We start from the raw sequence: 13,456 nt of genomic DNA on the forward strand, positions 1-13,456 counted from the left end.
CAAAAATAGCTGCGATTCCTAATTATTAAAGCTGCAACTCTTGTATATTTTTTAATATTTTTCCATACGTCACAGCAACATAACATTTTTGTTGTTAAATTTGAAGTTGGATCCCAAAACAACTCCTACCTATCAATCTTTCAGTTTTTTCTATTTAAGAAATAAACAAGCTAAAGAACAATTAGAGCATTAATGTATAGATTGATAATAAAAATTAAATATCGGAATTCAAACCTACAAATTATCGAAAAACATCAATGTAAACAGTTGAAGAAACTGGTATACTTAACAATTTAATTTCAAGCGATACCATGCTGCATGCACTCCCCATTTTCATAGGAATATTATTATACCATATGGTTCTCATTTTACATAAAATTATTTCTTACCGAATATAGATAAACTGATATGTATACATGATATGATGCTACAAACAAATTAACATGATCCATTCTCTTGCGTTCGAGCTTTCTTCATCTTACGGTGTAAATCATCAGCAAGTGAGGCAGCAAACCAGGACTCAACCTCTTCTGAAACCCTGCATATGCTTGCACTGGGCGATGCTTTTCTTTTATTCGCCTTTGGCTTTCTTGGTGCAGGTGGGCATTGTTTCTTCTCTGGGATTTTATGGTCCATAGACGTCGGGGTCTTGAACCCATCATCATCATCATCATCATCATCATCAACCCTTGCCTTTAATTCTCCTGAACATATAAGTTTCTTCTTGTCCTTTTCGATTCTCTTTTTCTCTTCATCATCTTGCACTACTGCTGGTTCTCGATCATCATTACCGGGAATATCATTTGAAGGATAATTATAAATGGCTGTAGCTTCACAGCAGCACTCGTCTTGAAACTCCAAGGGCGGTCGTTTCACGATCCTTTTCTGATCATCGTCTTTATTAACAAGGATCAGCTCTGAATTGGACATGGTGAGAAGGGAAATCTGGCTGAATTCTGCGTACATTAAGATCAAACTGAACAAGGTACAATATTGATTGAGAGAAGGGAATCCAACAAAGAATGGAATATAATCATCAAATCATATTCTTTTTTGTTTTCCTTGAATTCCTATTATTTTACATTTTGTTTCAGGGTTTTTCTCCACTTTTAGTGAAAGTAAAGAAAAACAAAAAAGAAACAGGAGAAACTATTTTAGCCAACAGATGGATTTATAAAAGAGAGAGTTTCTAGTTGGTCTATTTCTACTCTTAGTCCCTATATTCTTACAACTTTTATATTTAATCTTTTTACTTGTTTGATCTCAAATGACATTTTAAAATGTAAACATAAAATTATAATGCATACATCTATCTATAACCTTTCAAAACTATATAAGCATATTTAAATTTACATTCTCTTAATTACTAAAATTTCAATTGTGTTAATTAAATTAAAATTGAAATAGTAAAGAATAATTCCTTAAAACTTGAAGCATAATTAAAACATCCTAGTTTTTTGTGCATAGGATCCTTCGCCCCAAGTGTTAGCTTTGATTGAGAACCATCACCAACTACTTACTCAAATGACTATATTCATGAAAACAATTCAATATATCTTTGTATAATTGGCACTAACTTTTCGTTTTTGTGTTAAATTATTCTACTTGGGGGGAAGGGGGTTCTTTTATGATAGTTGATATACGAACTTTGATGTATCTATGCACGTGGGTTGCTATACAATGGGGACCAGTGGGACGTTTGATGTGTTAATCCAAACCCCATCTCATGATATTGTTTAGGAAACTTACATTAGATGCTTTGTTTAACTTGCAAGCAAGGGACCAACTAACTTAGAACTTGTATTTTTCTTTACCAGCTTCTACCCAAGACTTAATCATCCAAATGAGGGGTAATTAATTAGTTTTTTTTGACTTTTATATCTTATTTTTGTTTGATTTAGGCACTAGGAATAAGGAAAAGGCTTTATTTACAAAGAAGCCTATGATGAACACTTGAGTTTCCCTTATACTCAAGCATATCAAGAGATAAAGGGTTTTGAAAAGAAATAAGACCATTAATAGAAATGGTATATATCGTTGTTCACTGATCCAGCTAAATCTAGCTAGGTATTACTTATTTTTGCTAAAAGGTGAAGAAAATATTTGCACCATCAATGCTATCCGAATAGGCCTTTTTTTTTCTTTTCCATGTAGCATGGCAAGGGAAATGCTATCAATAGGGGAAAACAATAAAAAAAATGGAAAAAAAGATGGCTCCACAATGTTTAAATGCAAAATTAATGTACCTCAAAAATCAAAATAGAATTAAGAGGAGAATATGGGATTGGATAGGTCTATACTTAGTCCCTTATGATCTAATTGTTAGTCAGTCTTTAGGGATCAGTAATTTTGGATTCCTCCCCCAAGAAAAATGGAAGGTGTTAAGATTTGGTAACCCTTCCATACTCAGCCAACTAACAACTATCACCAGCCCCCATTATCTCTTTTTATCAATTTAATGTAAACATATTGTTGTTTCAAACCCCAAAAACACTATACAAAAATGTCACATTTTTGAGATGATAAATTGAAGAAAGTTGAGTTAATCTCATGCTTTAAATGCGTGGTTTCATCAATTGAGGTTAGATTTTTTTGTTATTTACATAAACATCAAATCTTTTAAAATGTTTAAATACGAAATAAATCATTTTAAAAATGCTCTAATAAAGGATTTTTACACACTTGATCTCACTTTGTAATACTTAATATTTGAGCATTTGAGAACCTTTATTTAAAAACATTTGAAAAACAAATAATTCTTATTTCACAATTTTGAAAGATTTTAACTTTTTTAATTTATCAAATGTTTAGTGATTTATTTGAGCAACCCATAAGTGTGGTAATGTGGGAAGTGAATGTGGCTTGGAAAATGGATCATTTTTGGCTTTAGGGATTCAAGTACATGCTGAAAGTAATTAAAAACAAGTTTAATAATGTATGTTTAGCAGTATAATGAAGGGGAAGGGAAGAAACTGTTGAAACGCGCACTAACTGAGAAGTTGCAGAATAAATGAATGTCAAAGGCACATGGAGAATGATTTTACCACCATTGCCAACCATCATGCATGTCCCAGAGGCCTCACAATCATCCCTCCCAAGTTCAACTCCCTCTCTTGCTCTGCTTTTTTTTTCTTTTACATTTTCCAATCGAACCCCACAAATCTCCATTTCAAGTTTGGGTTTTACTTTCTCAAAAAGGCTGTCATTTGGCACCCAAGACCCAACTATTCTATGTTTTTGGACCACACCCTAGCGAATCAGAAATGGGTTCTTTTGGGGGGGTTTTGCATGTGAATGCTTTATTTTATTGCATCTTTATGCGTGTGTTTTTGAGGAAAAAAGGTGTAGGAGAAAGCTTGGCGTTTGTGATGAAGAGATTAGATTAAAGGAAAAGTGATGTCAAGTGTCAAGTACACCTAGGGAACCATGGATTGTTAGAAAGGGGCTAACTTCATTGTTTCCTAGACAGGTCCTTAAAGCAAACATTGCTACCAATTCATCATCATTAACCCATTTTAGTTTAAAGATTCTTTCCATTGGAATTGAAAAGTACTGTAAAAAAGAAAGAAATAAAAAAGTTTATTACTGAAACTACTCCCAAAACTATTATTGCTAGCAAAAGAACTTGCAGGCTGCCAGTGTGAACAGTGGATCTAAATGATGCATGGGATGTATGGGATGGAAACACTCATATGAAACTTCTACTGCTGGAGTGCTGCTTACTTTCCCACTCATATGGCCATGCTTAATCAATCCAGGAAATGGAAGTCCTATCCGAGACATGGAACATGGGAAGACAAAAGGACTTAACCTAAAGATTGCTAGCTCGGGTTTTTTTTTTTATAGATCATAACCCAAATACCTTGGTAACATTATAATTGAACTGATATTTCCCACACAATGTCCTTGGAAGGGTGACACCATAGCACTGTAAACAGTTAGTTTTTTGGATGAATATAGCATAAAAGCTGTCCACTTCATCTTCACAACAAAGACAAGTTGAGTTCTGAAATGAAATTAATGAATTTCGTACAGAATATTTACCGGCGTACTTCAATAAACTGTTAGAAGGAAAAAAAAGAGACTAATTTGCAGATTCTGGCTTGGTTTTTAGCATGTTTGCATATGTCACAGGCTTGGCAGCTTGTATGACAACCAGGGATTTAAATTGCGGTCGCGGTCGCGTTTTTAGTTGCGTTGCGTTTGTCGCGGTTGCGGACATAACGAATGCTATAGTGGTCATTGCAGCTATCACGGTCGTGAATTTTTTAAAAAATTCACATAACTTATTATAAAACAATAATAGCGGTTTCGGCGGTAACAGTTTCAAACGGTGTTGCTACCGCTATATAACGGCCGCTATAGCGGTATCGGACCGCTATTTAAATCGCTGATGACAATTAAGCCTTAAAGTTATGCCCCTCATCATTTGATCGACCGTTCCATGTAATTTGTGTTAAACAATAGATATATGTATGAATGCAAATGAAGTAGCGATGTATATATGTGTGTACATAATCTGATGGGGATCTGGGTCCAGATATTCTGCTGGTCTGCTGCATTGTATAGATTCCTTTTACTTTGATGCCTTGGCCTTTTTTTTTTCTTCGAGTACACAAAGTGATGTTGTCCACTATGTTGTGTCTCTTGCTAGTGACTGAATTACCATTGAAAATGTCAGAATTCCAACACAACAACCCATGTAAGATGTAACCTGGTAGGCTACCTTTTATTATCATGTTTTATACTTCTAAAAAGCTTTTGATCAAAATTGTTTTGGGCGTATGAAATTCAATCACATCTTCGTCTAAAAAGTCAGAAAACCATAATGGTGGGGGCATTCCTCGCTGGGTCTCGAAAAAAGCAGCTTCGGTTGACTTTGAAACTTGTTAATGGTGAATCATAGAGCTGAAATTGGGCATTCCATGGAAACAGGAAGATTTGATTTGTTCGACTTAAAGACAGGAAACAAAGCAACATTGGATCCTAAAAGAGTTTTGGTTTCTCCTAACTTTGTAATAAAATCAGTTTGATTATTTTGGATTCTCTTCCAGTCTTGTCCCAATGTTTGTATGAAACTATAACAAGAAACTGTAATGTTTAATTAACTAAAATTCAGTAGAGAAAAAGGAAGGTTAAAAGAGGTTTACTTAGAGTCAAGACAAAAAGCTTTGAAATTAGCATTTCACTATTTCAGGACAAAGACCACTGTATCTAGGTATAGAGTACTATGGTTACTAACCACTTGGATAATTATTTATTCTTTTACCACCTTGTAGAGTAAAAATGTATATATTGCAATATGTTGAAAGTTTTTGTATTTTTTTATATTTAAAATTTTATTTTTATAGATTTAGTCTCTTTGCTTTTAAATCTAAAAATTTAGGTTTATTTGTTAATATTGGTAAAATTCTTTTTATTAAATTTGTTGGTGTAACTTTTTGAAATCAAAAGAAAAAACTCATTTAGTATATATATAACAAAAAATAAAATAAAATTGTATTGCACTTGAATTTAATAGAAAATTTTAATGGTGTTAATAATTTTTAAAAATTCGCATTATCATTTTCATTAGAATAAAATATTTAGACTAACTAATGATATTATAAAAATTGAGGTACCAAATTATGTCAAAATTAAAGTATAAAGATTAAATTTCAAGTTTAAACGAAATATAGAAATTAAATCTAGAATTTAACCATTCTTATGTAACCTAAAAAAAGTAGAGGAATTAGAATTGATATTTGGCCATTAGCTTCTCATGTTAAAAAAGAAAACAATTGACATTGTATAGGTGCCATGCAAAAATAGAGGTATTAGAATTTATATTTGATCATTAACTTTTCATTTAAAAGGAAGAAGAATTAATGGGGTCTTATAGCTCTTCATAGGGGTCTTTGACAAGGGGATCTGTTTTCATCTTATCTGTTCATTTTGTGCACTGAAGGGCTTAGTTTTTTGTTGAGAAAAGTGAAGAGGAGGGGTGATTTACATGGCCTTGCGGTTTGTCGAGGGAGCCTGACAGTTTCTCATTTGTTGTTTGCTGATGATAGTTTTCCTTTTTTTTTCTTTCATGCTAGTGAGTCGGAAGCTGGTTAAGGTGAAAGATGTGCTTAGAAAATATGAGGCAGCTTCTGGAAAAGTGATTAATTTCTTGAAATCAGGTATTATGTTCAGCTCAAACACAAAGAAAAATGTTTGACATGGTATTTGTAATGTTCTGTTACGGTGCCCTAAAATCACGGTCAGTGCTTGGGCTTTCCATCTCTCATTGGAGGCAATAAAAAACAGGTTTTTGTGTATATTAAAGAACGACTAAGTAAATGTATTCTTAGTTAGAAGAAAAATTTTTTGTCAAGGGTAGGGAAGGAGGTGGTGCTTAAAACGATTACTTAGCTATCCCGGTTTATAGTGTGAGTGTTTTTCTACTTTCTCATAATTTTTGTGATGACATGCAGAAGATGATGAATTCTTTTTAGAGGGGTTCTGATCGTGATTGTAAAAAGACTCATTGGGCTTCTTGGGATCGAATATATGTCCTGAAGAAGTATAGTGGCATGGGATTTCATCATTAGTACCAATTTAATTTGGCTCTGCTTGGGAAGCAATGATGGAGGTTCCTCACTTGGCCTGAGTCTCTTTCGTGAAAAATTTTCAAAGCTAAATATTTCTCGGATTATGGGTTTCTTGAGTTGCTGGAAGGTTCTTATTCTTCTTTTATTTGGAAGAGCATTCATAAGGCTAAAGTATTGCTTCTTAAAGGTATTAAATGGCGGGTTGGCACGGGAGATTTGGTTAATGTTTTTAATGACCCTTAGATTAATGATGGTAATAATTTTTATGTTAATGTTGTTCCAATAAAGGGTTGTGCTCATCTGAAAGTTTGTGACTTGTTTCACCCTAAGGGGGCTCTTGGGACATGGAGATGGTGGAAGGGCTTCTTGTGCCGTATGATGCGGAAATGGTTCTTAGTATGTCAATTAGTTATGTAACAGCCCGTTTTTTAGTGGTGTCAGAAACAGTGGTTTCGAGACCACAAATCCGACAAACTAGTTCGAAAAATATTATTATTTAATATTTACGAGTCAAATATGGTACAAAAATAAATGTTGAATTGGTAATTTATGCTATTTGAGAGAACAATTAAGTTAAAGTAATAAGACCCTAAAGTCAAGAGGTTTTAGAAAATGAGGTATTAGGACCTCGTTTCTATAAATCGAGCCGTAAATATTTTTATAAATATTTACGGAGTTTTATTAAGGTTGCATTAAAATTTTGTTTAGAAATTTTAATGTTTAGGTAGTTAATTAATTAAAATGGACTAATTTATAAAGGATGCAAAAGTCAATCGTTATTAGCTTAATTGTATTAATTGGCTAAAGAACCATAAGTTAAAGGTTTTAAAAGGTGTGGACGGTTTCAAGGTACAATTTAAACAATTCTAGGTAAGTTATAAGGGTTATAATGGTAAATTATTAAATAAATTAAAGATAAAAAATGTTAATTAAGTTATCATCTTCAATGTTTTACCACTGATTGTGGTTGATGAAACACCATTTATGAACCTCCTAACCTTTGACCAAGCTTCAATGTATGCATGTAAGTCCATTTTGATTCTGTTTCTTGTATTTTTTATATTTTTGAGATTGTTACAACTAGGTTTAGCTAGCCCCTATCTTCGTTTTTGAATCTGTTAAAGATTTTGAATGTTGCCATTGATGAATCTTTGTGATTTTAGATGTTAAATGATGAATTTGTGGTATTAGTTGTTATTTATAAGTATTTTCTTAAGTGATTTTGATGAATTTAACGATTAGGGTTTAAATTATTGAAATAGTAAAAAATACAAGGACTTAGTGTGAAATTGTTACAAATGTGAGCTGTAATGGATGCTATTAACATTCGGCTAGTATAAATTTTCAATAAAATTGGTTTATTTGCATGGTTAGGACATAGAGACTAAATTGAATAAAAATTAAAAGTTAAGGGTAATTTTGTAAAAATGTCAAAAATGACTAAATTGCATAAAATGAAGTGGTTTTACTTGTAACACCACAAACCCAGCCTGGACGTTATGGCCGAATCTAGCAATGTCACATTGAAGTATTTTTCGTAAAGTGTTATAACGCTGAAAAACCCTTAATATAATTGTCCTCTTTGTGTGCTCCTAATGGTGATTTTGAGATATTGACGTTCATTTCAAAACTTTCATCACAATCAAAAGGTATTTACTTTAAAAATATTTTGAATATCAAAATATTGTTTTATAGCGGAAGCTTTTTAAAACAATTGCATTCTTGCGTTTTCTTTGTAAAAATGTTGTTTCTTTTAAAAACTTGAGTTCCTAACACTAGCAGTTATAAACCAAAGCAAATTAAAAATCCCAAAATTAAAGTTAAAATCTATAATGGCCTTATTACAGTAAAAATACCCAAAATAAAATTAATTATAATTAAAAAAAATGTGAAAGTGTATGCAGTTGTGTGGCCGCCTTTGAGTCCCTCATAGCACCAATCCGCCTAAGCCTGGGGATTACCTATACAGATAAACAAAAGGGTGAGTTTACGAAAACTCAGTTTGTAATCCCATATCAAAATAACCATATAGTGAGCAGATACAGTCTGGGCCTAAGCCCATCTCAGTAAAGGTTCAATTTCAGTTAGGGCCTTAACCCAATGCAATATCAGTATCAGTTTGGGCCAGAGCCCATATTAGTGACAATAACAGTACAGATATGTAATCAAGAGATCCTACCCAGCCAGCCTCTACACTCCATCTCTGTCCAACCCTGCACTCCATGTGGGGATATAATCAACTCACCCATCCCTACACTCCAAGTAGTACCGGTTGCGGCACTAAACAGTATTTGCAGCAGAGTTGCCAATACAGTACACTTCCTCTAATCATAATAACCCATCCCCATGCAACACATCATGCATCATGTCATGTCATGTCATAGTATCATACATGTACTCAATGTGTCTAAAATGGCATGCTTAAATACAATCATACATCACATAGGGGCAAAATAGCCATTTACCAGATAGGGACATAACAGTCATTTTATCAATTGCGGGTCTAGGTAAACTTACCGACCCAACAGTAGGTCCACAGTTGCCTCAAGCGACCTGTGCAACCTAAACAGTCCAACAGTGAAAATGGGCCGACGGCTCATATTGAGGCCTATGTGGGCCCACACGCCTGTATGGCCTACACGGCCCATAATGGCCTTGGCCGTGCGTAATACACAACCTAGCCCAATAATTTCCACACGTCTGTGTGGTTTGCCCGTGTAGGGTCCACATGCCAGTAGGGCCCACACGACCCATTTCGGCCCAATATAGCCCAATACGACCTCAGCCCATGAAATCGCTCATGGCCAACCTTGTCAATCATCTGCCCATGTTTAGTCACATGGCCTACCACACGGGTAGCTACATGCCCGTGTGGTGTCAACTATTCGCACTTTTTGGCTTTTCACCGATTTACGATTAAAGGCAATGTTTACACACCTGTATTGACTACGGCTCGTAAGCACTTCAGAAAAATCCCAAACCTAAAGATTGATCAATACACACCCCTTTAATCACCATAGTGGTCGAACTAAAACCAACCAACAACTTACTCAATTTACGAGTGAACGAAACATACCCCTAACGCCTCACTCAACTGCTTACGAAGAGGTAAGGGAAGGGTCTCAATCCACACGATTTGCTGTTGAAAACAAAGCGTAGTCACTAACGGAAACACAAGGAATAAAAGAAATGGTTTATCACCAAACAACGACTACCCCAAATCATTATAACCTACCCTTCACTTACCAACGTATAACCAGCGGAGGACGAACGCACTCATTGTCTTGAACAATCGAAAAGAATGCAAAACGATGAGAATACAATTATAATTACACATTTACTTATGTTCTGGTCAAGCTATTTTCTCGAGTCATAGTTACTAAATTATTTATATCTGGAGCTACAAAACTCCAAATTAAGATCTGCTAATTTTCCGTAAGAGTAGAATCATATATCTTCTTACCATAAAATTTCTAGAATTTATGGATTAGCCAATAAGTATAGTTTATTCTTCAAAGTTACCCCTGTTCTGCTGTTTGACAGCTTCGACCTTCCTTTACTAAAACTTAATTATCTCATATTACGGAATTCAGATAATGTTCCTATCTATTTCTCTTGAATTTATTCATATGAATTCCAATCCATAATTATTTTTGAAAAATTTTTAGTGATTTTCCAAAGTTAAGACAGGGGAGTCGGGAATCACTCTAACCCTGTCTCACAAAAATTCAAATATCTCATAATATGAAATTCTTTTGCTTACATTGTTTCCTCTATGTGAAACTAGACTAAATAATCTTTAATTTCATATCTTATTCAGTCTCTAATTCAATTTCCACAATTTTTGGTGGATTTTCAAAGTCTGACTACTGCTGCTGTCCAAAATTGTTTTAATGCAATAAGACGATAACTATCATAAGTTCATTTTCAACTAATCATGAACTCACCATTTCATGGATCCCATGTTCAATTACACAATGACATAATAACATAACCATAAAGATTATTCATCATTCAAGCTTTCTTGCATACTTATCATATGTTCATATATACACATATACATAAACTTTCTCACCATAAGTCATTCTTCATCAAGGCATTGCTCATGAGTTTAACGTACATACCTGTACTCACTCGTAGTATATCACATAACCATACCTTCTTTAACATGCCCTCCTTGGGTCTTTCATCACATTATCCATTACATTACTCGTTGAACACTCGAAATACTATTGGATACGTGGAAACTTGCACATAAGTGCCACATAAACATACATAGCTGAAGCTACCTCATATCATGCAACGCTCGCAATGGAGCTACTCACGGGCTTGCTCATATAAGCTATCGATCAAGGTGTAACTACACGGGCTACTCACAAAAGCTTTCAGGTATTCAACCATTTAAGGATCACCTAGCCACCAGTAGGGCACACAAAACCATTGCCCAGAACTCAATCACACATAAAGCATCCATTATGAACTCGGACCACTCAACGAGCTCAGATGCCACATATATCATGAACCCAAACCACTCAATGAGTTTAGACTTCTTAATTCCTAGTGACATGTCACTTGTATCCTAAACTATTCCTAAGGTTCAAACGGGTTTTTCTCACTTGCACATTGCACCTCTATTACACTTGTTCGTGACGTCGTGAATAGCGACCATATTAGCATTCATGCTTACAATAGTACCAATTGCCCATTCATAGCATAATAAGGCATATTTTAAGAATTTACATAACATATATCACATATTTCATATATCACTTGTCATGTATCATCATTTTATTGCGTTTCATATAATATTTTTCCATGTCATATACACCATTCCATCAACTTTTCCAATATATTAAATCATAAAATATATGCAATAATAGTAAGGAATATAATTCAAGCATAACATTGCATTATTATTATCATACAAACTTACCTCAAATCCGAGCACAGCTAATTAGTCCATTTTAGTCCATAATCTCGTACTTTCCCGATTTAAGCCTGAATCTCAATTTTCTTGATCTAACATTTCAAATATAACTTATTTATTACTCACATTAATCAAATTAACCCAAAAATCATACTTTTAAAAATTTGCATTTTTACTCCTAAACTTTCACATATTAGCAATTTAGCCCCTAGGCTCATAAAATGAAATTTATTCAATTTCTTTGTACTTTAAGCCTCGCCGAATCATTTTCATAACTATAGCAGACCACAATTTTCACTAAATCACACTCTTATGAAAAAATTTTATAACTTTTATAATTTAGTCCTTTTTGGCGTTTTCACCGAAAACTACTTAGTAAAAGTCATTTAACAGACAACAAACATTCACATTCCTCCATTAAACATCAAAATACACATATGTAGCACATGTTTAAATTTTCAAACATTAACCATAGATTAAATAAATGATAGAAATAGATAGATCTTGTTACGATGATTTCAAAAAGCGTAAAAATCATTAAAAACGGGACAAGAACGGACTTACTATTGAGCTTGGAAAGCTTGAAAAAAACTTTAGAAATGGATTCCATGCAAATTTTAGCCAAAGATTGAAGATGAGCATAAATTTGGCTTTTATTTTCCCTTTTTATTATTTTAATTACCAAATGACCAAAATGCCCCTAACTTAAACATATTCTATTTCACCTATTTCATGTCCATTTTTGTCCAACAAATTAACCAATGGTCTAATTACCATATAAGGACCTCCAATTTTAAAATTTCATAGCAATTAGACACCTCTAGCTTCTAGAACTCAAGTTTTGCACTTTTTACAATTTAGTCCTTTTGACCAAATTGAGTGCCCAAACATCAAAATTTTTGAACAAAATTTTCATGAAATCATCCTGTGAAATTGTAGACCATAAAATATAATAAAAACAAATTTTACTGTGTCAAATTTGTGGTACTGAACCCACTGTTTCGACTAGGCCCTAATTCGGGATGTTACAATTTAAATGGACTATGTCATGAAACTATGAAAAGGAAATGCTCTGTAACACCCCAAACCTGGCCTGGACGTTATGGCCAAATCTGACGATGTCACATGAGAGTGTTTTTGAAACTGCATAGACCTTAAAATCATTCCAATTATTAACTTGTACTTAGCACAGGAAAACACATTCTAATTGATTTGATTTAAAACATTACTTTTTTTGCGGAAGCTTTTAAAAGCATTTTCGTATGCGTGGTGGTTTTGTAAAACATTCAATCCTTGTTAAAAACTCGAGTTTTCCTACTGCTAGTAGTAAAAACCGTAAAACATTTCAAAATTCCAAATTAAGCAAAAATTTGTAAAGGCTTTAATTACATCAAATTTTCCCCAAATATAAATTAAATCATAAGTAAACAGAAAATAGTCCAAGTGGAAAACCGTGTGGCCACTGCTGAGTCCTCCACTGCACCGACCCGTCAAGTTTAGGATTACCTACACAGATTAAACAGAAAAAGGGTGAGTTTTCGCAACTCAATGTGTAATCCTCACAGAAACAGACATGCATCAAATCATAATCAGAATCAGTTTGGGCAGGAGCCCCTTATAGAAATTAGTGTAGGCCTTGGCCCACTTAGATGCAGAATCAGACATATATATTAAGGCCTTGGCCCATATCAGATGCAGTATACAGAACAGAATAGATTAAACAGAGTCTTACCCACCAGCCTTTACACACTAACTCCGTCCAACCCTACATACCATGTAGGGATAAAATCGACCCACCCATCTCTACATACCATTCTGTACCGAATCCGTCACATAATCAGATAATTGCAGCTATGCTACCAGATGTCAAGCTTAGGAGCCTTTCAGAATACTTCCTTCATATACATTAACCCAACCCCGATGCAATACATCATACAATACATGACATGGAAAT

At 34.0% G+C, this 13,456-nt stretch overlaps 1 protein-coding gene across 1 annotated transcript; it reads right to left on the reverse strand.

Moving 5' to 3' along the window:
• Positions 1-330: 330 nt before the first annotated feature.
• On the reverse strand, positions 331-1,163 carry LOC107948881 (cyclin-dependent protein kinase inhibitor SMR3). The gene has a single exon (XM_016883537.2). The coding sequence runs from the start codon at positions 964-966 to the stop codon at positions 439-441; it is 528 nt and encodes a 175-aa protein (XP_016739026.1). The 5' UTR covers positions 967-1,163; the 3' UTR covers positions 331-438.
• Positions 1,164-13,456: the final 12,293 nt, after the last annotated feature.

Source organism: Gossypium hirsutum, chromosome A04 (genome assembly GCF_007990345.1).
Source record: "Gossypium hirsutum isolate 1008001.06 chromosome A04, Gossypium_hirsutum_v2.1, whole genome shotgun sequence".
NCBI lineage: Eukaryota > Viridiplantae > Streptophyta > Magnoliopsida > Malvales > Malvaceae > Gossypium > Gossypium hirsutum.

Coding starts and splice junctions, on each gene's coding strand:
- LOC107948881 (XM_016883537.2), bottom strand. CDS start 966: ATGTACGCAGAATTCAGCCAGATTTCCCTTCTCACCATGTCCAATTCA.